This window comes from Pezoporus flaviventris, unplaced genomic scaffold, assembly GCF_033815535.1.
Source record: "Pezoporus flaviventris isolate CSIRO_AGI_PZ_B2104156 unplaced genomic scaffold, CSIRO_AGI_Pfla_v1 ptg000011l, whole genome shotgun sequence".
Taxonomy (NCBI): Eukaryota; Metazoa; Chordata; class Aves; order Psittaciformes; family Psittacidae; genus Pezoporus; species Pezoporus flaviventris.
Genome location: NW_026892559.1, coordinates 1,816,938 through 1,840,372, shown reverse-complemented (window position 1 = coordinate 1,840,372; position 23,435 = coordinate 1,816,938). Strand labels below are relative to the sequence as shown.

The following is a 23,435-nucleotide window of genomic DNA, read 5'->3' as shown; positions in this document are numbered from 1 at the left end:
GACCAGTCTGACCTTAAAGTTTGGTAAGTTGGCTTCACTGTGTTTACAGGAGCTGTCTGGTTGAGAAGTTGATGTTGTATGATGGGTTAAATACATGCACATGGAGGAGCAGGGAAGTATGTGGATCAGTATTGCATTGCAGCTGGTTCATAGCTGTGATCCTTCTTGCTTCTCTGAAGTATTCATTTGCCTTCCACATTGTGAATTTAAGCTGTCTTACTTGAGCATTTTACCATTTTAATTCCTAGATGGGAATGATGAGCAATCCCAGTCCTTATGGCCAGACATATAGTCAGAATACTGGGCAGCAGCTTGGAGCCAGTGGACTTGGGCCTCAGATGCAGAATAAAGCTGCACTGCAGAATAGCTTACCACAGTTTCCAATGGACAAGAAGCCAGTTCCTGGGGCAGGAATGCCTAACATGGTAAGTAGAATGAAAAATGTCTCCAGAAAATGTTGTAGTAGACTTAAAATGGAGCGATATACTCTGCTCTTGCCATGTTATGAGTTTTTGCAGCTGTCATACCCAGTGTGAATGCATGCTCTGAATCCATCCATAATACATTTGCTTAACTCTTAAAAAGGCTGATCTGAAGGAGAAAGCTGAGTTGTACTTTCTCTTTTGGAGAAATTTTTTGCCCTTCAAACCTCATTAGCAGAGAAAATTAAATGAAGTTCCTTGACTGAAGTGAGATTTGCCACCTGTTTGGGCACCTCTGCTCTCCTTTCCTATCCCTTCTCTTGAAGTTGCTCTATTGGGCCCCTTCTCAGTGTAGCTTTGTTTTGAGGCTTGTTTTGCTGTTTGTACTCACTGATTTTTTGGAGAGAGAAGTATCCCTTCTCAAACAGAAATGATAGTGCTTAGAAGCCCCAGTTGTGTGTTCATTTCTGTTCTGAATTACATGAATACAAACAGTCCTGATGCTGCATGTTCCTTGGCAGTTGTTGGTGTAGTAGCCCTGTGCCTCCCCTTTTCCCCTCACACTGCATTGAAGCAGGGCTTAAGGAATGGAAAAGAAGTGGGAAAAGTGGACTGCAAATAGTGGATGGTGCAAGCTTAAAAATGACAGGCCTGAACATTAGATTCCCTAGCTTGAGCTTAATGCTCATGGCTGATTGTTTGTCTCATTTTAGAAGTTGGTTAGGGGTATACATGCAACATGTCCTGCCTTTTTATCCCCTACATACATGTGGTTTTTTTTTAATTTGGAAAACAAATTCAGATTTCTAAATACAGCTTATGTTTCTTCTTGCTTCAAATTCCACGCCTGCCCTCTCTTCCCCCAGTCCCCTCCTCTGGGAGGGTTAATCTCTTGACTTTTCAGTGTTGCTGAAAAAACATTTCCAGGTAACTTGTACCTTGGAATTAAAGAGCTCAATCCTATGAGTTTTTGTTTTGTTTTGTTTTTTTTTAATTTGAGCATGAAACACTGGAAGTCTCCAAACCAGTTGGTTATATGAACTGATAAAGCAGCAGCCAAAATTTGCTGTTTAGAACCCCAGCTGAACCTAGGAGTGAGAAGTTGCTGCTATCTGTTATCGTTTAGAATGACAGGCTGCAAACAAGGCAGGTAGGGTTATATGAGAACATGCAGAAACCCTGAGGGAACTTGAGTAATTGGTAAAGTCTCCTTGTAAACAGAAAGGTTAATACTAGTATTGAAATGCTGTAGGAGAACTGGGCTTTACAAATGCAAGTACTTGAGCTCTAAAAATCTGGATATCTCCAGAAACATCCTCTAAAACCCTCTGTGAAGAGTCTGTTGAAAACTGAAAGATGTTGAACTGAAGTGATGCAGGCAACACAGAGTCCCCTCTGTCCTTTGCAAAGTACTCCTCAAATGTCTCCTGGAAGAAACACAAAGAAGTCTGAAGAAGTAAACAGAAGTAGTACTAGATGTTGCCATACTTGACGTTAGTTCTGTGGCATGTATATTATCCTGAAGTTGTGCTTTATCTCTAGCAGAGACTAGGAGATACTTGTTTTGAATGCCTACATGCAAGTTTTCTGATGGAAAAAGGTTCCCAGAACTTCCCCTTCATTCTCCTTTTCTAGGAACAGTTAAATTGAGGCACCTTATACTGAAATAAAGGGAAACTCTATTCACTCTAAAAGGTGCCTTCTTCCCTTAATGCAGGAATTGTGGATGCAACTTTCTAGCCTCCAAAATGAGGAGGAGATTTGAGGTCTAAGTGCTATTAATATTTTCTGGTTGGTCTAGCACTGCAAATTAACCCGTCAGCACGTGCAAAGTTCTGCTACTCTTTGATAAGGCAAGAGCTGGGACTAGGATGGTGATATGGGGAGGAAATTATGACTGGTGAGAGAATTGCCAGGACTGTTGCTAAGGGGTGTATTTAATGAGTCATCCACAGCTACAGATAGGTGGGCTATTCCCTTAATTGCAGAATGTGGTAGTTGTTTCTCTGCTTCAATTCTTATTTTGCTTTTGCTCCTGTTTATTTGTAATTGCTAAATGAATTATTTTCAAAAATAGATTTTTTTCTGGGAACTTCCTTTCCATCTCCTCCAGGGCCAGCAGCAGGCTCCTCAAGTTCAGCAAGCTGGGATGGGACCAGCAGCTTCTCAAGGAATGGGTTCTGGAGCACCAACAGCAGATCCAGAAAAACGGAAACTTATTCAGCAGCAACTGGTTCTCCTCCTGCATGCTCACAAGTGTCAGCGGCGCGAACAGGCCAACGGGGAAGTGCGACAGTGCAACCTCCCTCACTGCCGAACCATGAAGAATGTCCTGAACCATATGACACACTGTCAGGCTGGCAAATCTTGCCAGGGTAAGTGAAGGAGTAGTTATATAGGTGCAGTCATCATTTGCAGAATGAGAAGGGCATCTTCCCAAAGGACATGGAAAACTAGCGGGTAGCTTGGGAAGTACAATTTCTTTTAAGCTATCTCTCCCCTTAAGAATGGAAATCATGAACAACTTCTGAACCTCAGAAGGCTCAGGCAAGTTAGAGACAAGAGCACTCATCTCTAGATTAAGCTTAGAGAGATGAGTAAAGATCTTTTGCTTAACTCTGTACCTCACTGCAATACCTTTTGGATGCTGCGTTCTGATAAGGGTAGGCACAAAGCAGCAATCTGCAAATAGTAGTCTACTTGTTTCTCTTAAGTGGAAGAGACAAATTTCAAGCAGTAGCTAGCAGGAATTAAGCTGCTACTGGCACTGATGAACTCTTAGTCTAGCTTAGCAGCTGAGGAAAAATGTATGATGCCTTTTTGGTAGCCTAGGCTTATTTGGGTTGTGCCTATTGGCATCTCAATTGCTTGGTACAGTCTGCCTGATGTATATGGTGGTGTACTTTGAGCCATAGGCTGGGGTATGTGACATAGGTCTTTGAAGTAAGCTGTAGTTGAGCCAATAGTACTTAAAGAAATCTACCTACATTTTCAGAGTTATTTCAAGTAATACTGTACTGACCTGTGTTAATGTAGATGTGTTTGCTGAAAGGAGTAGTTGCTCTCTACCTAGTTTGTCTGTGCCATGTGAAGATCCTGGTAGTAAAGCTTTTCATTCCTCTCCCTTTTTCAGTGGCACATTGTGCATCTTCCCGACAAATCATCTCACACTGGAAGAATTGCACACGACATGACTGTCCTGTATGTTTGCCTCTCAAAAATGCTGGGGACAAAAGAAATCAACAATGTAAGTCTACAGGGGAATTCCATGTATTGGATAAACCATAAAATGTATATTGGGAATTAAACTTTCTTGCACCCAGGTGGTAGTGGTGATGCTGTTGGTATCTAGGAACATGTAATATGATTTTCTTCTTGCTTTTAGAGTTACAGAATATTTTTCTGTCTGATAGCTAGTGTCTGTGGAAGTTCTATAACTTTATTGGATTTTCCTAGCAGGAGAGTGTAAGGGGTGAACAAGTCAAGATCTTTCAACCACATGATTGGCTTTTCACTACCATCTCTTCCAGCTGGCCAGATTCTGGAGACAGATAGGCATGCATATACACACACTGTTGTGTCATTTCAGCCCTGATGATGCTTGGTTCTGTCTTCATCCTTTGTTTGTATCAGATGTCTCTTCCCCCTTCTCCTTGTCTCTTTTTTGGTCTTCCTGCTAGAATCTTTGGCATGACTTCTGTCATTGTGTTACCTATATGGTGATTTAGTTTGGAGGGGGTTTTTTTGGTTGGTTTTGTTGTTCATTTTCTCCTTCCTTCATGTTACTTTGGGCTCTTCTCATGACTAACACGAGCTATTTCTTGTTTTAAGAAAATTAAAAAAAAAAACAAAAACAACAAACCAAACATTATAGTGACTGGTGAAGAGCTTTATATACCCTTCTGCCTTTAGCCCCTGTGTCTTGGTGTGCTTCTATTTTCAGTTTGAAGCAAACAGGTATCCTAAATACTTCAGTGGGATTTTCTCTCAGCAGCTCAAAGGGAAAATAGCATGTTGTTGTAATGGCTGGTTGGGTCAAAACTTGTCTCCCTGTTTCATGCCAAGTTTCCAGATCCAGCCTCTGCACGTAGTTAGGAGATGTTTTAGTTATCTAGTGTACTTCTTAGGGTCTCTTCCTGTTTCTGTGGATGTCTTTGGGCTACCTCCTGCTGTCCTTACTCACTTGATACTGGTACATTTCTTCCAGCGCTGCTGGGTGGAGCTGCAGTAGGACTTGCAAATACTGGCTCTGTGGGTGTGGGGCAGCAGACAACACCCAGCATAAACACTACCAGTCAGATAGATCCCAGCTCCATTGAGAGAGCCTATGCAGCCCTTGGACTGACCTATCAAGGGAACCAGATGCAGACACAGCCCCAGGCTCAAGTGAAGAATCAGCAACAAGGACAGACACCCCAGGGTCTGCGCCCTATGAATCCTATGAGTAAGTTTATCTGTGTTAAAATACAAACTACCTGCAACTTTCCTGTACTATTATCTAATGCAGTTTTTTTTAACCTACTAGGTTAATACTGCTAGTTGATTTGCAAAAAACATGGCTTTGCAATATTTTAGATTTGGTCTAGCAAGCTGCACAGTGGAACAGGAACATTAGAGGGACCAGATATCTTCTCTTGGAGAAGATGTTCTCTGGGAAAAGTATTTTCTTTGGAAAGATGATTAGAGGTTGGGTGTTTATGAACAAGTTTTCTAAAGCATTTTATTTAATGTTGCTTTGTAGCTTTATAATTGTACTGTAATGCAAGTTTAGGGCTTTTTAAGAGTTTTTAATTGGAAATGCATGTGTTGGAATGCCTGTATTCAAGTGTACTTCCTTGTCACTCAGACTGCAGCATTTTACAGCTGTATTTCAGATAAGTAATGTTTGTTTTAAAAATAAAAAGTAGTAAATAACACTTTCTCTGAATCCTGTCATGTGGATGTACGTAACTGTAAATTGCATGGGTAGCTTACTGCAAAATGTCATCCCTTTTCTGAAGAAAATGGTTCTTGCATGGAGCTTTAAAGTATTTTATTTATAGACTCAGAGTTCGGCCTCTGCATTCTCACTAGGTGCTCCTTGTAGCACTGATAAGAAAATCCAATGAGATGGGGTTGAACAACTCCTGGAGAGTGGGGAACTGAATCTTAATGTAGAAAGGACAAGCATGGAGAGTGTAGACTTTTGACTGTTGTTTCATTATTAGGAGAGGGTGGCTAAGGAGGGAATTGCAACAGGTAAGAGGAATTACCAGATTCATGTTGTCATGGCCTACATGACAACAGGGCTGGTTTAGGAGAAACAGCAGGATTTGGTGAGGACTGCAGTGTGAAAAGAGGCAGTCCTAAGTAGATCAAACAAATGGTTGGGTTTGGCAGTTTGAAATGGGAGAGTTAAGGCAAAGGTTGACAGTTGCCTTCTACATCAGCTTGCTGTCAAATGGCAAAACGAATTTGGGAAGGAGAAGAAAATGACTAAGGGAAGGGAGGCTGGAGGCAGCTTTATGAAAAGGCTGTTAAGCACTTGGTTGTGATACCAGAGGCTTGTATTAGGCTTGATATACTTTATTTCAGTGGATTTCTCTTGTATACAGTGTCAAATTTTGCTTGAAATATAGATTCGGGGGGGGGGTTCAGGTGTCCTAAATATGTGTGAAGCTTGGTAATGGCGTTCAGGCTACTCTTGACCTCGCAAAATGATCTATTCGGGAGCTCCAGGCAGAAATATGCATAATTTTTCCCCATTTTTTAAGTCTTAACTGTAGTGTGTGAAGAAAATAGGCAATTTTTTATGGTGACTGAGATCTGCTCTGATTCAGAAAAAAACGGATTTTGATACATAACAAATTACTAGAGGTTTTCCTGCAAAGGATTGTCAGGTTTTCCTTCCTAGTACAGGCATTGATGTTGGTTATAGGATCCTGGATTACAGAATGGGTGAGAGTGGACCTTGTCAGATGTAGGTGGTAGCTGATGTTTTAAGTTTTTAAAGCCTTTGTGAATATACATCCTAAACCTCTGAATGACAAAAAAAAAAAAAAAACCTGCTTCTAAACAAAAAAACTGAAGTGGTTGGTACTGCTGCATCTTCAGTAGAGGTGTCACAGGAAAGGACTCTGGTACATAACGTTTGCAGCAAATTGAAATTGCTTGCTTGTTGAGAAGTACAGTAAGATAGTGGAATTAGGTGATCTTTAAGGTCCCATTCAACCCCAACCATTCTATGTGCAGAGCAGTAGTGTGATGTCATGCTTCGCTTGGAGGTCACCAGTGTTGTGTCTCAGACTTACCTTAAGTTTGTAGCAGGAAGAGTAAAGAGAGCAATGGATAATTAAATTCACTTCAGAGAAGTCAAAGTACTTGCCAGTGTAGACCCTTGTTATTGCTGAGCAATTACTGATTTTGTACAGTAAATGGGATATTAATTTAAGAATACTTATTCTTCTGTTTTCTAGGTTCAAATCCAATGGGAGTGAATGGAGGAGTTGGGGTTCAAGCTCCTAATCTGCTGCCTGACTCAATGTTACATTCAACCATGAATTCTCAAAAGTAAGTTGAATTATTCTTTGTACCCCAGCGATTTTGGTTTGATCTCGTAGCATTTGTTGCGTAAGCAGTGGGGTAAATGCCACTGATGGCTATCTCTCCCTTTGGATTCCGTCGCTTTTGTCAGAGTTTTCCAAATCCTTGGGTAGTACAGCATGTACTCGTTCATGGTGTTGTTTTGGTGTCTGTGCAGCTATTTCTGCAGAGTTTGTCCATTGATTAGGGAATGGCTGAACTAGCACTTTGTCTTAACATTATTCTAAAAGAGGCTATGACTGTAAGATGACTAAGCTTGGACTAGACTTCTGCCCTCAATTCTTGCTCTGTTTTTGAAGCCCCATGATGAGTGAAAGCGCCAATGTTGCCAGTTTGGGAGCCATGCCAACAGCTCAACCATCCAATACCGGAATTCGAAAGCAGTGGCATGAAGACATTACTCAGGATCTCCGAAACCACCTTGTTCATAAACTGTGAGTAGTTAACATCAAAACAATCTCCTGTTAAGTGAGTTGCCGCCTCTGAGGTGTACATGTGCAGCAGGAGGAAGCCTGGCTTCCAAAACTACAGGGCCAGGGACTTGCGTCTTGTCCGGGTGCATGAGAAGGGTGTTGTGGTTTAGTTTTAAATGGGGGATTTAGGGTTGCTCAAAGAATCACCATCAGAGGTGTTAGCAAAAACTAGGGCCCCAGGGAACGGGTTTTGTCAGGGTACCTGAAAAGGGAAAGCAGAAGCCTGAAAGATGGAGTGCATCTGCTGGTTTGGGGCTGTTGTATTGGAAGTGTCCCACTGCATGCTCATGCCATCAACACGGTGGTAGAGTCCCCTGGGAGCAGTAGCAATGCCATAGTCTGTCAGAATATTTGCTTGCTGCTGTGTGTTCAGATCACTGGAGTTAGTTCTGGGTCCCTGTCTGGACTTATGTTCTGTTATCTTTTGTATGCTTTTTTTCTTTCAGGGTTCAAGCCATATTTCCTACTCCCGATCCTGCAGCACTGAAGGATCGGCGTATGGAGAATCTGGTGGCATATGCTCGGAAAGTGGAAGGTGATATGTATGAATCGGCAAACAGCAGGGTGAGATGCCATCTTCTGTCATCCAGTCGTGTGTGTCTCCCCAAGCCCATAGTCACTGGGGAGGAAGAGGAGTGAAAGCCCAGATGAGACTCACAGTCTGAGGAAGTGCCAGGAGTGGGGGTGGTGCCTGTCAGGGTCTGCTCTGCCTGAGACTTCTCTGGGTCCCTTGAAGGCAGCGTGAAGCTCTTCACTGTGATTCTCCCAGAGAAGTGTTGGACACAAGAAATGTCTTGTGTTGGTTTAATGGTTGCCAGCAGTGCCCCCTTTTTTTTGCCCTCCTGTCTGCCTGGCAGCCCCTGCAAAAGGAGAGCTGTGCCCACCCAAGCCAAAATGTGTGTGTGCGGTTGTTTTGCAAGCTTGAATTGCTGTGACTTGTTGCCTTTACTTAATGTATCATCTCCATCCTGACTCGTTTCCTCCCCAACAGGCAGAGTACTATCACTTGCTAGCAGAGAAGATCTATAAGATACAAAAAGAGCTGGAGGAGAAACGAAGAACCAGGCTGCAGAAGCAGAACATGATCCCGAATGCTCCAGGCATGCCACAGGCTCCCATGAATCAAGGGCCAAACATGGGACAGCCCCAGCCTGGGATGTCTGCAAGTAAGAGCAGTTGGGACTCCTGGTGCAGGGGAATCCTGTAGTGTCATTTTAGTAAGCTAGTGATCATTATGCCCTTGTTTCACAGGTACCTGGCTTTCTCAGAATTAAACAGAACTTTTCCCTCTTTGTTCTGAAGTATTTGCAAGCTCTTTGCTTATGTGTTAGTGACCATAGATTATGTAAAAGCATTTAGTCTTCTGAACAAATGAAATAATTGTAAACCTTTACACTTACTTTGAGGGTGGAGGGAGTGGAGATTAAGTTGCATCCTTAAGACTGTAGAGCTTCAGTCTCATTAGATTCACTCCTAGAATGAATTGATTTAAAGATAACTTCAGTTACTGTAAGATATGTGTTTTCATAATACTTAGTTTAGTTTTAAAATTATCACTACTATTACTGTTGTTGCTAAGGGAGTATGATGATTGACGTGCTTAGGTATTTATGCCTTTCACTGTTTAGAAGTTTAGATAGTGCTTGTTCTATGACACATTTGGGTTTTTTTTGACGAGTGGTCTTTCAAGCATGCAGTGAAAACCAGATTTTGCTTCTTTCCCCTGTGCAGCTGTCTTGTATTTCACAGTAGTTCTGTTACTTGACTTGACCTTCCTAATGTTAAACAGCTTGGTTTTGTTTTGTTTGGGTTTTGTTGTTTTTTTTTCTCCTCTGCTAACCATGTATTTATGTATTAGAATAAAATTGTAGAGGAGTTAATGGTCAAAACTATCACGCTGCTAAAGAGTGGAATGCCTCCTTAACAATAGGAAGGACAAGGTGTTCTAGGCTGTCAAGTATCTAGAATATATTTACTTGGGTACCATAAAAACAGGTAACACAAATTATTGCAGGTGATATTTTTTAGTTAGAAAGTAGAGGTATCTGCTGATGTTGTAATCTTGTATTTCCAATGAAGTCCTGTAAAGAATTGAAATACAGGATTTTAAAGTGTGTATTTCTAAATAAAATTATATTCCATACCCTGATTTAACTGTAGAAGAGAGTTAGTATTTTTTAATTATTTGAGCCATGATCTGTTTTAAAATGACTCTTCTTCTCCACCCCAATAGAATAGTTAGAGTTGGAAAAGACCTTAAGATCACCTAGTTCCAACCTCCCTGCTCTGGCCACTGAAGTAGTCTTTACTTAAAAATAAGTGCAGCAGTTCTGCAAACCTACTTTGTAGAGATCTCGTCCCTCCAATGACTCCTTCTCTTAAGAGGTTCCTTCTCAGAAGAAAAGGATTTTTCTCCTTGATTCTTTGTCTTGCATGTTCTTAGATACTTTACAGTTAAGAATGGAATTCTTAAAGACAGCTCATGGAAACAGATACACAGCTGTCAATGACACTCTAAAAACTTGTCAAAGGAGATTGGGTCAAAATGTGATTTAGTCAATTGAGACAAAAACCTCCCTGTTTTTTTTATAACACTGCAGTGGCTTTAGGCATATGATGCAAGAATATTCCTCTGAGTTCTTCTGCTTAAATTTGAATGTACCTTGGTAAGTCCAGCTCTGCGTCTTTTTATGCTTGAAGTCAGAACAGGGTTCACCAAGGTGCATACCAAGATCCAAGAAAGATTCTTAAAGGTGATCTTCACTTGCTGTATAACTTCTGTAGAAAGTTGATCCTCAGCAGCAGATATGATGCATTTGGTTACTTACCATATACTCAGTAGTTCTCAGACTTCAGAGCTTTGACAGATACTGTGTGGAACCATATAGTTTTCATACTGTTTTAAACCTAGAGGTGCAGTAACAGTGTAGGGTGGTCTGTAGAAGTTCTTGTGCGCATCTGAGTGACTGAGTTTGTTGTTGTACCTCAATAATATACTTCACATTTGTCCTCAGTTTCTGAAAACTGACTCTATGTCAGATGATGTTTCTGTCAATGGGACATGCTTACATTTTCAGGGAAGTTTTTGGTTTTGCTTCAGATTTTGAGGACTCCTTAAAATATTTAGAGTTACTGGACTGTGTCCTTCCTTTTTTGTTTGCTTATTTTACACATGAGGTTTTATGTATGTTTGCCAGATAAAACCTGGTGGTCTTCTGAATGCCATAATCTCATTCCAGTATCGTTTTTTTTTTTTAATTATTTAATCCAGATGGTCCTCTTCCTGACCCAGCCCTGATACGTGCCAATGTGCCAAACCAGATGATGAATCGCATGCAGGCACAGCCAGGTAAATATTTGAAGAAAATTAGCTACTGTGATTTTGAAGGAATCTTGGAGCTGGGCAGCTCTTGCTGAAGTGTTATAGCCCTTGCTTCACCTGCAGATTTCCCGTTTGATTGAGAAAATAGCAATCTATATTGCATAATACTCATATAACTATATATTATATATGTAAAGAAAAAAATCTTGGGTAGCATTTCATGATCTTGTGGATTTGAGCTGCATGTTAGCTGCTTGCTTGGTTAATTAAAGAACTGTGCTTTTGACATTTCTGATTGTGTGAACATAGATTGATCATAGATGAGGACATGGTGGCAAAGGGAAGATGATGAGACTTACTACTTAAAAGGAAGGGGCAGAACCTTTGTTACATATTCAAGAAGTATTGTAGCCAACATACAAAGCACTTAAGTGAAGAGTCTGGGATTCAGTGAGTGAATTTCTAATATGTAATTAAGGTAACGCAACTTACTGTAGAAAGTTGATCTTCAGCAGTGATACTTCCAGTTATTTGTCATGTACTCCAGTAGTTCTCAAACGTCAAAGCTTTGGTAACAGTGGAAACAAATCTTTTGCGGGGGCGGGGGGAGAAGATTGGTCTGTATTCTGGAGGAGTATGGTACCTTGGACACTTTAAAATTATTCCATGTAACTGGGTGATGGAATTATTTTCTTTATAGTACTATTGCATGTTAGAAAACTGGTTGATAGAAAACAAAATTCGGAAGAAGTTAACAGTGTTTCTTCACCAAATGTTGAATGGTGCCCAAAGGAGAATTTAAGCCTCCTTTGTTTATAAGTGGGTTGGTTTCTTTTTGGCTTGAATGCACAGGAATGAATCAGTTTGGCCAGATGAACATGCAGCTGTCGCCGATGGGACCCCGGCAAACCCCTCCTCTTCAGCACCCTGGACAGCTAAGCCAGGCTGGGGCCATGAGCCAGGTCAGTGTGTGCTCCCTCTGCCCAGGGTGGTGAGCTCGCAGGTTTGCTTCTGTTGGCTGTAGTTTTCGTAGGTAAATAAATAGAATTTAAAGAATCAAGTATTATTTCTTCATTCTTTTGACCCTTTGGGTTCCTCCTCTTGCATCTCTTCTGAAAGATTTGCTTGGACTATAGTAAGCCTTTATATGTGGGTAGTAAAATATAGCCTAAAAATGGAAGGGGTTTTGTGCCGTTGCATCCTTAGCAAAAGGAATGAAAATTAATCTTAAATCACAGTTCCAAACTGAAATCAATATCTTTTCCCTTAGCTTACAAGGGAAATCATCATAATATCTATTTTTTGAGAGGAGCTGTAAGCAGACTTTCCATATTGTATTCTACAGATAAGTGGCAAACATCAATTTCGGCAACAAGATAAATGTTGTTTTGTGTAAAATGGTATGGAGTTATATGCACACTCTGTGATACGACTTTGTTTCTTTTCCAACAGATGGGGTTTCCTTCACGCATGCAGCAACCAGGAGTAGGCCAGCCTTCTGGTCAGAATCAGTTTCTGCAACAGAACCAGTTCCCTGCTTCTTCCCCGGGAATGAACACGGCGAGCCTGCCTATGTCTCAGCCTGGCAATCAGACACCCGTTTCTCAAGTAAGCGTCTGATTTCTGGAAGTGGTGTCACTGGGCTGTGTCGTGTACAGGTTTCATTGTTTGGTTTGTAGTGGAGAACAGCTTATTTTCTCAACATGCTTTTGGAATTATAGTCAACTAAATTCATTTGTTGAGACACTGCGTTTTCCTGATGTAGCACTGGGAATGGGAAGAGTGAAACATTTTTGGCTTGTTCTCAGGCTTAAGTTTAGGTGCGACAAAGGGATATTTCTAAGTTTCTTCTACAGAGCAAAGAAGAAACTGTTATGCAGAATGCAGTAGTTAAGAATTTCTTGTTGAACAGCAGAGCAGTAAAGGCTGAAAAATTAAGAGATTGTTGACTAAATACTAAAAAAGCATGTCTATCCGGGACCATTGTATGTTGCTAGCTTTGGGGGATAGGAGGGTTGTCACTACTGAAGATCTGAACCTGTAGTCTAGCAGTTTCCTTTCTGTCCTTTCCCTCTCCCTTTTCAGCAAGAACCTTTCAGGCCAGGAAGAAATAGGGAACGTCAGTTTGCTTCTCGTTGATGCTTCTTCCTAGTTTGCAGGCAAGATTCTTGTGGAGTGACAGCTTTTTTCCTTGACCAATACATTTATTTCTTTTTTTTTTTGTAATCTTGTAATGGTGCAGTTGCAGCTGTACATATTTCTGATGATAAATTCAGTTTCTAGTTTTGGGGTGGGGGCATGGGTGTGATAAGTGTATTTGAAAGTGATTTTTCACTGTGGTGCATTGTCTCATTCAGGATGTACAAATCTGCAGCTTTAGAGAGAAGTGGTTTGTGATCTGGGAGTGTAGGTGTGCCATTCTTTAAATATGCCAAGAAGTAGAAGTTATTCTATTGAAACATCTCTTTGAGCTAAATAAATAAATCAGCTTTCTGTTTGTGTGGAGCAAAATGAATCTAATAGACCATTTCTCCTTTTGAAATAGAGTTTTTAAAAACAAAACAGATTAGTTTGCCACATTTTTTAAAGTATGCTGTAACTGTGGGAAAACAGCCATTTGACAGTAATTTCTCTGACTTTTTCTATTTCAAGCCATTGCAAATGTGTACTTGTCTTGTTTTTCAACAGGCACAAATGACCAGCACTTCCTGTCCTGTGAATTCTCCTGCAATGGCTCCAGGTTCCCAAGGGAGCCATATTCACTGTCCACCTCTTCCACAGCCTGCTATACACAGAAACTCTCCTTCTCCAGTACCTAGCCGAACCCCAACACCTCACCATACACCCCCAGGCTTGGGATCACAGCAACAGCAGACAGCAGCAGCTGGTCCCGCTGCCCCCACACCTACTCCTCAGGCAATGCCTCCTGGACCACAGTCGCAAACTATGCACCCCCCTCAAAGGCAGACTCCAACACCTCCACAGGCACAGCTGCCTCCACAAGTTCATCCTCCAGTTCCAGTTACACCGTCTGCAGAGCAACAGCAGCAGCCCTTGTCACAGCAAAGCACGACTGCATCTGTTCCCACACCAACAGCACCACTGCAGCCTCAGCACCCCACAACACCTGTAAGGAAATACTTTAATTGTGCTTCCCTCTGCAAATGTTTAAGGTTTAATTTTCAGTTGGTCTTTTATTTTTGTGCGAGTCTGTGATAATGGAGGTAGCTCCTGGCATGTTTGGTGTCAAAATAGGTTTTTTTTTTGCAACTGGGAAGTAATAGTTTTTTCATTGAGACAAGTCTATAGATCATCTGGTGTTTCCAGAGAGGGAGTATTTATCAGAATTATAGTGCATGTTTTGAAATTTACTTTGAAATATGTATGAGGTCTTTAGTTACTTCTGCATATGCATAGTGATGGCATATAATATTGAAACAATATGTAACTTTCTGTATATTAAGACCTTCCAGTGCATGTTTATGTTGCATGTTTTTCTGTAATTGGAGTTGTGCAGCAGTCTGTTCTTCAGGTGAAAGAAGTAGAAGGACTAGAGTGCATTTAAACTTGGTGGAAACATAGCATAGGTAAAAAGTAGATTAGAGAAAGAAGGCTTCGGTTTATTAGAAGCTTGTGTATAATGTGTGTGTTGTTGTTCCCTCAGCTTTCACAGCCAGCTGTAAGCATTGATGGGCAGGTATCCAACCCCCCATCTACCAGCAGCACAGAGGTGAACTCTCAGCAGACTGTACCAGAACAGCAGCAGGCACCCTTGCAAGAAGTAAAAATAGAAATTAAAACAGATGAAGGGGAGCCAGAACAAACAGAAATGCAAGTGGATGAAAAATCTGAGGTGAGATTGTCAGCCAGTTGTTGGGTAAAATACCTAGTACTGCCAGGTGCTTTGTGTCTCTGTTCAAGCCATTCCTTCCAGAGTTCACCTGAGTAGGTGCTACCTGCTGCTGCTGTTTTAATAATGGTCTTCCTCTACTTTCCTAAATAAGGGCCTCTACTTTCTTCTGAAATGGTGGTAGAAGCAGAAAAGACCATGATAACATGGTTGCAGCTGTGAAGCTTTTTGCTAAATGCCAATGTGCAAGGGCACTCTGGTCAGTCTGTCAGATGTTATTTGTGGTTGTTAAATGTTAGAGTAGCAGATATTCGGATGAGAGGAAATGGCTTCAAGTTGCAGCAGGGGAGGTTTAGATTGGATGTTAAGAAACATTTCTTCCCCAAAAGGTTTTTCAAGCACTGGGACAGGGTGCCCAGGCAAGTGGTGTAGTCACCATCCCTGGAGGTATTTTAAAGATGTGTAGATGTGGTGGTTAGTGACATGGTTTAGTAGTGGACTTGGCAGTTCTGGGGTAACAGTTGGACTTGATGATCTTGAAAGTGTTTTCCAACCTAAATGATTCTGTGATTCTGGATGTACATGATTAGCTGCTTTACTGGGCTTTGACAACTTGTCACTGGGGATGGCAAGGAGCGTGGCTACCCGGTAGTGTCATCCTGGCAGCCACAGTGTATGAGAGACTTACCAGACCTGCCTGAAGAGCTGGATGTGTACTTGTGTGTCTACTTGCAGCTCAAAACTGGTTATCACTGCTAACATGGTAGCGTTTAAAGATTTTTTTTTTTTTTCTAGTATATCTGCAAGTGACTACAAAGTAGATATCCTTAATCCTGGGAAGGAGTGGTGGGCAGGATGGCGGATAGGTTTAAAGGATGGAAATGTGGATGGGTGACTTCACAAGAGACTGAGTGACAGGCTTCAAACTGCTTTTCAGGTTAAAGCAGAACCAGTCATGGAGGAATGTAAACCAGAACCAGTGGAGCAAGATGAGAAGAAATCTGAAGTGAAGACTGAAATACCAGAGGGGGAAGAAAGGCCTACTACTCCAGCCACTCAGTCTTCTCCAGCAGCTGGGCAGTCCAAGAAAAAAAGTAAGCAGGAAGAGTTTTGACTGAAATTCACTGTATTTCCCTCCCTAGAAAAATCTTAGGGGATAAAGAAACCCTGAGCTTTCTTTACTGGTACTCAGTAGATTTGTATGGATTGTGGCTTTTGGACCAAAATACCTAATAGTACATGTGCTTGTAATTGGCTATGGACAAGTTCTTTAAGGCTTTAGTATTGGACAGTAAGCCTTAGTAAAATTGCCAATACAATAGGATTTGAAATACTTCAGTCACAGAATTTCTAAACAAGATTTTCTTGGTACCTCAGAGAGGGGCTGTACTTGACATGTAAACTGTCTTTATTAAACTTAGCAGTGTCTTCCTATGATAAAAACAAAATTCTTTTTAATATTTTGGCCAACTCCTTGTGTCCAGGTGATCATTTTAATATCCTTCTCAGAACTCTGTAGTGCAGAGGACAACCAAGACATGCTGATACCTTAAACCCATTGTCTGTAGTATTTTTTTTCTCCACAGACCCCATTTTCCAGTATGTTTTTTTCCTTACAGCTGTTTCTGCTGTCCTTCTAATGTTGATTGTTTTTCAAAGTTTTCAAGCCAGAAGAGTTGCGGCAGGCACTTATGCCAACACTGGAGGCACTTTACCGTCAGGATCCAGAGTCTCTTCCATTCCGACAGCCTGTGGATCCCCAACTACTGGGAATTCCTGTGAGTGTCTTAGCAAGATACTTTGCTGGCTTTAATTCAAAACTACTATATGACTGTATACCCATTTGAGAACAGCTTAAGGCCATCTTGTTAAAGTTTATCTACTGATACACTTGAAGGGGTTTAGCTCAGGCAGTGGAACATATGATGTCTGGCTTAGGAAAGCTTTGGGAGTGTTTTTCCAAAGTTTGTTTGGTTCTGTGTTCCTTTTGATAAATAAGCAGGTATGCCATACATTAAAGTGATTACCAACAGATCCCCAGATCTCCAGTGCTGTGTGGGCTTTTTATGGATGTTGCTTCATGTTGTGATGTTTCTGTTGCTGAATTCTGTAGGTGTTTCTCATCATATATAAAGCTTAGCTGAATTTGTGGGAAATTAAGCCCATCAAGGCCAGTTAAAGAAACCTCTCTGGACTGACCACACAAGTTTACTATATATTCAAATATCTATACATAGGAGTCCTACTTGGGTGCTTTGGGCAATGTTGGGTTTTTTTGGCTGAAAGGTTCTTTTTTGTTTTGTTTTGTGGGTTCGGTTTTTTGTCTTTTTTTTTTTTTAGGATAAATATTGCAGAAATTCAAGGCCTGTTGTATTGTAAGCAGGTATAAATACTGCTGATATTCTTTAACAAGCTCTCAGTTGGCTGTCATATTCCAAGAACTTTTGTAGGAGAAGTAGTCCCATAACTGATTGGGGTGAGGATTGGGAAAAGGGATTCTTTAGAGGAGACATGTATCTTTCCTCACCTGGTAGTTACTTCTTTTTTGTTTATTAGTTTGTCTGATCTACTAGAGAGTCACATTCTATTAATGCTCTTGTGTATAACCTCAGCTTACAGGCTGCAAAAAAAATTGCCATTTACTACTTTTTGTCATACTCTTTTGGTGATTAACACGAGAGTGGCTATATTTCATCAGGATTGGAAGAGCAATAACATCTGAGAAATAAAGGAATAAGAAAAGAAAGCACTGGGGAGTGATATGGTATTACTTAGAGATTTCACCATGTGTCACAATCAGTTTGACAGTCAAGTCAGGGAGGAACCTGTTTTTCTTGATGTACTGGAGATGAATTTATATGCTGAGAATACACATGTTGTCATGTCACAACATAGCTCTGTAGCGGTGTTTTGATGCACTGCATATTCTTGCAGGATTATTTTGACATAGTGAAGAACCCCATGGATCTTTCTACTATCAAGAGGAAACTGGACACGGGACAGTATCAGGAGCCCTGGCAATATGTAGATGACATCTGGCTCATGTTCAATAATGCCTGGTTGTATAACCGCAAAACATCCCGGGTATACAAGTATTGTTCCAAACTGGCTGAGGTGTTTGAGCAAGAAATTGACCCAGTTATGCAGAGCCTTGGTTATTGCTGTGGAAGAAAGGTAAGAAAATTAATATTAGTCTGCTGTTTGCTTCCTGGTATTGAAGAGGGGAAAAAATACAGCAGTTGTAGTTGTTAGTACTTTTGGTGTGTCAAAAAATTTGAGAGTTTACCAGGTTTTAGCAAACCTGAATACCCCAGTTTTGAGGGGTTTATGGATATTCTATCTGGTGCTTACATCATCTATTTGTGTAGAAGCCCTTGGAGGAGGGTAAAGTCAGTAATTGAAGGCTTATTTTTGACTAGGGCAAACCTGTTTTCAAATTAAACAGATGTGGGTTTGTTATTGCAGAAGTGCTTCACTGTATATTGGGACTGTCTGTGTCCATTGTCTTGTTTTGATACGCTCTTCATCTTTGGAGAAGAAGAACTTGAGTGCAATAGGCCACTGAATGTTTTTATGACTAGCACTTCATATACTTGATGTACTGTGAGATCTGTGTACAGAATAAGGTGGAAATGGTAGTTGTCTGGGTCACACTTGCCTTCATTTGGAGAGCAAATGAAACTGTGTATAAGTACTAAGACAATCCATTCCTCTTTGCAGTTGGAGTTCTCGCCACAGACTTTGTGTTGCTATGGCAAACAGCTATGCACAATCCCTCGAGATGCCACTTACTACAGTTACCAGAACAGGTAAGAAAAACTCGCTCTGTGCCATTTTGTGCATGCTGAAATCAATCTCTTAAAGGCGTGAATGTATTTACATATACACCCTCTTAATATCTGTACAGCTTTGTGTTTTAAGATAATTTGCTGGAAGTGCAGATTGAATAGTTTACTTTGTGTTAATGATTTCTTTCTGCAAAAGTTCACTGCAGCCTTTGCTCTTCCTCCTTTTGCTTGCAGTAATGTGATGTTTTAGTAAATTTTTATCCTGCAGTTAATTAAGATTTCTTCAGGTATCTACAAGTCTTGTCTTCCTATTATGCAGCAGTATTTTTCATGCAGAACACAGAGTAAGCTATGCAGCAAGTATGTGCTCATAATACATATTATACTTGGCAAGTCTTTGTTTTTCTCACTATGTTAACACTGAGGAGCAAAACTTATTTCTGTGTATTCAGATCTTCAGCAGATTGATTGCTTGCTTTTTTCCTGAAAGTTCCTTAAGGGAGTTGTCTCACAGTAGCTGTCAGCAGCTTTGTAAAATGCTGTCACTTCTACAGCTATTTTGAATTCTTTTGTTATTATTTTCGCATCTTACTTGGGGTTTATTAAAGGATTTAAACTTAATTTGACTTCTGAAGGAAGTTTTCTTGCCAGGCATCTCTGCCAACTGGGGAAGTGAGGCAGGAAGAAGCAGGGAAATACATGCTTTAATGCTCCTGTATCCTGTCACCAGAAAATGAGCCTGTTAGATTTTGATTACCTCCAGACTGTCACCTCCATGAATTTAATTCCCACTGTTAATTCTTTTCAACATTTTAAACAAAACTACCCAGGACAACAAACCCACTAAGGCTTTTACCTGAAAGGCAAGAATGTTTTGCAAGAGTTGTAGTTTACCGAAGCGCTTGATCAGGTGAAAACAGCTGAAGAGCTACAGAAGTTGAGTCTTGACCACCGTAGGCTTCAGAAAGGTTTATAGCAGTGAATGAAGGTTTTTAGGAGTAGAAAATAAGAAGAAAATAAGCTTATAGTATCCCATAATAACTATTGTCCTCTTAGACTTCTGTAGTGTAGAGCTTTTCATATTGTGTCAGTATCTTCCACTTACACTTATCTCTGTGCAAGCACTAGATGGACCAAAAGATTATTACTCACAAATGTGATGTGCTTTACATGTGTTCAAACATTAGAAGGGAATGTTTGCACTGTAACAAGTGCATACACGTGACTTGTAAATTATGTTGTATGCACACATATATATTAGACCAAAATGTACAATTTCGAAAGTACAGTTCTCTGCAGTATCTCAGATGAAAAATGGGAGAGGGTTGAGACCTGTCTTTGTAGCTGAACAGCTGCTATAGTGTTGGTTTGTGTGGCTTTATAATAAAATTGTTTGAATTTTCTTTTGTTTCTTTCTAATTTTAGATGTTTTGTGCACTTAATTAACATGCCTTAGTAATGGGAAGGCTACAGTTTTAGAACATTTTTGAGGGCTGGGGTAGAGTGTTGAATTAATCATTATTTTATTCAAGTATGAAAGAAATCTTCCTCTGTGATGCTTGCTGTGTTGATGCCTGGACTGTTCTACACTCAGACTGGGCTGTGGCATTATCATGTCATTCTAGGGTGTTATGTGTGTAGTTAACATAAGGTATTTAGTTAACATGAAGTTTGACTGTCCTATAATGTCTGAGATTTTCAGGGACACTTTTTGTTGTTCTTGAGGCTTCTGATGTTTAGCTTTCTGTTTTAACTGGGAGAGAATGTGGTCTTTTAGCATTTACCCGTATAAGATGGAAGACTACCCCTCTTCCACTGATCTCCTGCCTCTCTGCCAGAATTGCTGTGCTGATGTATAAGTCAGAGTAGCAGTTTTTCGTTCCTTCTGCTCTTTCCCCCTTCTCATTTTTAATCCTTTGCTGTACGTGGCATGGATTATTAAAATGAAGAGGGTATGGGTATGCTAAAATGGAATACTCCTTGTTTAATTTGCTTTAATCATTTGCTGCTTGTGAACCCATTTGAGAGATTTAATGCTAATCTGTGCTTTGCCTCAGCTTTCTGCTTTGTGTTTTCTTGTCATAGAATCAGCTGGTTTGGAAAAGACCTTTAAGATCATGAAGTCCTGCTTCTATGTTTTTGGTTTAATCCTGCAAACCCCTGTGTCTTTGTGTTGTTTTATTTCTCCTTCATGCTTGCCATTGTCTGCACTTGGCTCTGATTGCACAAAATACCCCAAATTCTAAAAAGTCCCCAAATCCCAAACCAGCCAATGTGGGCCCCATAAGTCTGCATCATTGAATAGCCTTGTTGCTGCTGATGACCTGCTCTCCTGCTCTTTACTTCTGTTCCTTGGTCTGCTGGGATTGGTGGCTCCATTGCTTGACCTGGGTTTTGTTGTGTGGATGGAGCAGTTCACCCAGATATGACCTTCTTGCTGACAGGTATCATTTCTGTGAGAAGTGCTTCAATGAAATCCAAGGGGAGAGCGTTTCTCTAGGAGATGACCCATCACAACCTCAAACGTGAGTTATCTCTGTGTCCTTGGGCTGTGCATTCGTAAGCTATATCATCATCTATAGTGCCTTCTTAATGGGAAGTTTAGTTTTGGATAACCCTTGCTTTCTGTAGGCTAGTAGAAGGTGGACAAGATTTTCTTCATAAAAGCCTGGGATGGTGCTCTAAAGTGTTTTATTTTTTTCTTTGAAGTCTGGAGTGACTGAACTGTAGTGAAAAATAAGCACTTAGTCAAACAGAAGTTTGAAATAGTCTGTGTCAGCAAGTTTTAACATTTATCCTTGTAGTAAAACTGAATAAGGAAGCAGTGGGATTCTTTACAAGCTGTCCCATAGAAAAAGAATATTTTCCACGTTTTATGCATCAAGGGTGACATATATTTCAGTTGTCTGTCACTGTGAAATACAGCTTTCTTTGTAGTGTCAGTGAGCATTTAAAAAACTTGCTTGCAAGTTTTGTCTTGATATGTTGATACATGTGGTATGGCATAAATGTGTTGTGTGTTAAAACTGAATTTTATTGCTTGTTTCTCCATAGCACGATAAACAAAGAACAGTTTTCAAAAAGGAAAAATGATACACTGGACCCTGAACTGTAAGTAATGTTGTCATACTTTGAATGAGCCTTATTGCTACTACTACTGTTTTGTAACAAGATGTTATTTTCTGTCAGCTTTGCTTTCCAGTGTTTTCCAATTTCATGTAGCTCTGTTAGTGGGCAGGGGGTGCTCAGTAAGCAGCATTCTGTACTGAGAACCCAAACGACCACAGCTGTACTTGAGAAATACATAACACACATGGATCAAAACTATTGCATTTTGTTGTCTTGAATGTGGATTCACAGAAGGATGAATGCAGATAACTGTTTGAAACCCTGTTGTGGCAAAGCCTCAGAATTGGTTTGAGTCACTTGGCAGTAGCTCTTTGAGTGCTGTTGGCTTTTCTAGTTGTCATATTTTACAGGCAGCTGTAGTAGAAGTTGCTAAATTTGAATCAGTCAGTGGTTCTGTACTGCTTTGGAAGCAGAACTGTAGACATCCAGTAAACTTAAGATCATGGTGACCCAGCTGCTTTTCTTTATATTCCTGAGGTTTTTTTCCGAAGTCACTTTACGCAGTTCTGCATTATACACCTGTGTTGCTACTGTGTGAAAATTATCCTCATTCTCAAATGAATGAGCAAAAAGGATATGTATTCTTCCCACGCCATCTTTCTGAGGGCATAAAGGTCACTCAGTTCTTCCGTTTTACAAGGCCTGTGGGAAGGAGAGAATAGTAACGATTCATAACTTTCCTTTCCCTTAGTTACATTGAAGATACAGCTTAACACAGAATACAAGCCTAGCTTCCAGTATGGTACCGTATGCTCAACACAAATGACAGCTATTCATTCAAAATCTCGTTCTTATAAATACACATGTTCAAAAGGAGTCAGATTGTCTTGACACATGAAGCAATCTTATGTATTTTAGAGAATTACATTCACCAACATTTGAAGCAAATCTTGCCACTTTCCTCAGTTGTCCTTAAATCTCAGCTAGTCTTCTGAAAGTGACTTTGTTGCTACTGTTTTCTTCCTGCCCGCTCTTCCATAGTGTATTTGGAATGTACCCCAGATTTCAAGTATAGTGGGGCAACTAACAGCTAACTACTTCCCCTGGTTCTTGGCTTCTGACACCTGTGGATCTATTTCCCCTCTCTTTATTATAACAACAAACACTTCACAGATTTTTAGCCTTATAAGGTCTTCACTTTAGAGGGAAAAAAAACCAACACCCATCAAAAACAAAACCACAAAACGGAGTTAAGTGGATGGCAGTAAGGCAAGCAAGTAGTAATAATAATGTGTCCCTGCATAGTGTACCTGACTTGAGCTGACAGATTCTTAATGCATTCTGGAGGCAGTTGCCAGCATAGATGTGCCCTCTGTTAAATAGGCTCAAGACCCTAAATACTAGAAATTCTCCAATAAAATACTATACAAGCAAATAATGATGCTATTAACCTTTGTTCCCTTCCCCCGTTTTCACTTCTACAGGTTTGTTGAATGTATAGAGTGTGGAAGAAAAATGCACCAGATCTGTGTTCTTCACAATGAGATAATCTGGCCTTCTGGGTGAGAAATTTCTCCTTAAGTAGAGAGTATATGATAGATTCTAGAGTTAGTGCATGCACATCCTTACATTGGTTATAAAAGATTATCTAATGGAAGAAGTTGCATTCCTGGCTGAAAATTCTACAGAATCTTTAAGATGACATCATACCCTACTGCATTGTGTGTGAAGTTGTTTTGAGTCTTTAATGTTTCTAACGTTCCTTTGTGTGCAAGAGTGCCTTTCAGCTTTGTTTCAGCCTTTTATGTTTAAAGATTCTAGTCCTTCATGAAAAGATATGTTCAGTTATAGTAATAGTTTAATATGGTCTGTTTTCTATACAAATCACTGCTTTGTCATCTAAAAAAAACCTGAAAGAATTTTAGCAGG

General features: G+C 40.4%; 1 protein-coding gene across 3 annotated transcripts in view; it reads left to right on the top strand.

The window, feature by feature from the left end:
• Positions 1–23,435, top strand: part of EP300 (E1A binding protein p300) — a 60,860-nt gene that overhangs the window by 24,732 nt on the left and 12,693 nt on the right. For 2 of the 3 annotated variants that reach the window (XM_061450732.1, XM_061450734.1), the window contains 20 exons: positions 249–425; positions 2,536–2,797; positions 3,556–3,669; positions 4,630–4,866; positions 6,878–6,971; positions 7,304–7,438; positions 7,924–8,041; positions 8,469–8,643; positions 10,749–10,826; positions 11,652–11,761; positions 12,252–12,407; positions 13,488–13,928; positions 14,464–14,652; positions 15,587–15,743; positions 16,309–16,427; positions 17,584–17,823; positions 18,370–18,458; positions 20,882–20,962; positions 21,492–21,548; positions 22,991–23,068. In XM_061450732.1, the coding sequence (XP_061306716.1) occupies positions 249–425; positions 2,536–2,797; positions 3,556–3,669; positions 4,630–4,866; positions 6,878–6,971; positions 7,304–7,438; positions 7,924–8,041; positions 8,469–8,643; positions 10,749–10,826; positions 11,652–11,761; positions 12,252–12,407; positions 13,488–13,928; positions 14,464–14,652; positions 15,587–15,743; positions 16,309–16,427; positions 17,584–17,823; positions 18,370–18,458; positions 20,882–20,962; positions 21,492–21,548; positions 22,991–23,068 (3,107 nt within the window). The remainder of the gene's footprint in view (positions 1–248; positions 426–2,535; positions 2,798–3,555; positions 3,670–4,629; positions 4,867–6,877; positions 6,972–7,303; positions 7,439–7,923; positions 8,042–8,468; positions 8,644–10,748; positions 10,827–11,651; positions 11,762–12,251; positions 12,408–13,487; positions 13,929–14,463; positions 14,653–15,586; positions 15,744–16,308; positions 16,428–17,583; positions 17,824–18,369; positions 18,459–20,881; positions 20,963–21,491; positions 21,549–22,990; positions 23,069–23,435) is intronic. The other variant, XM_061450733.1, reaches the window with a different exon arrangement.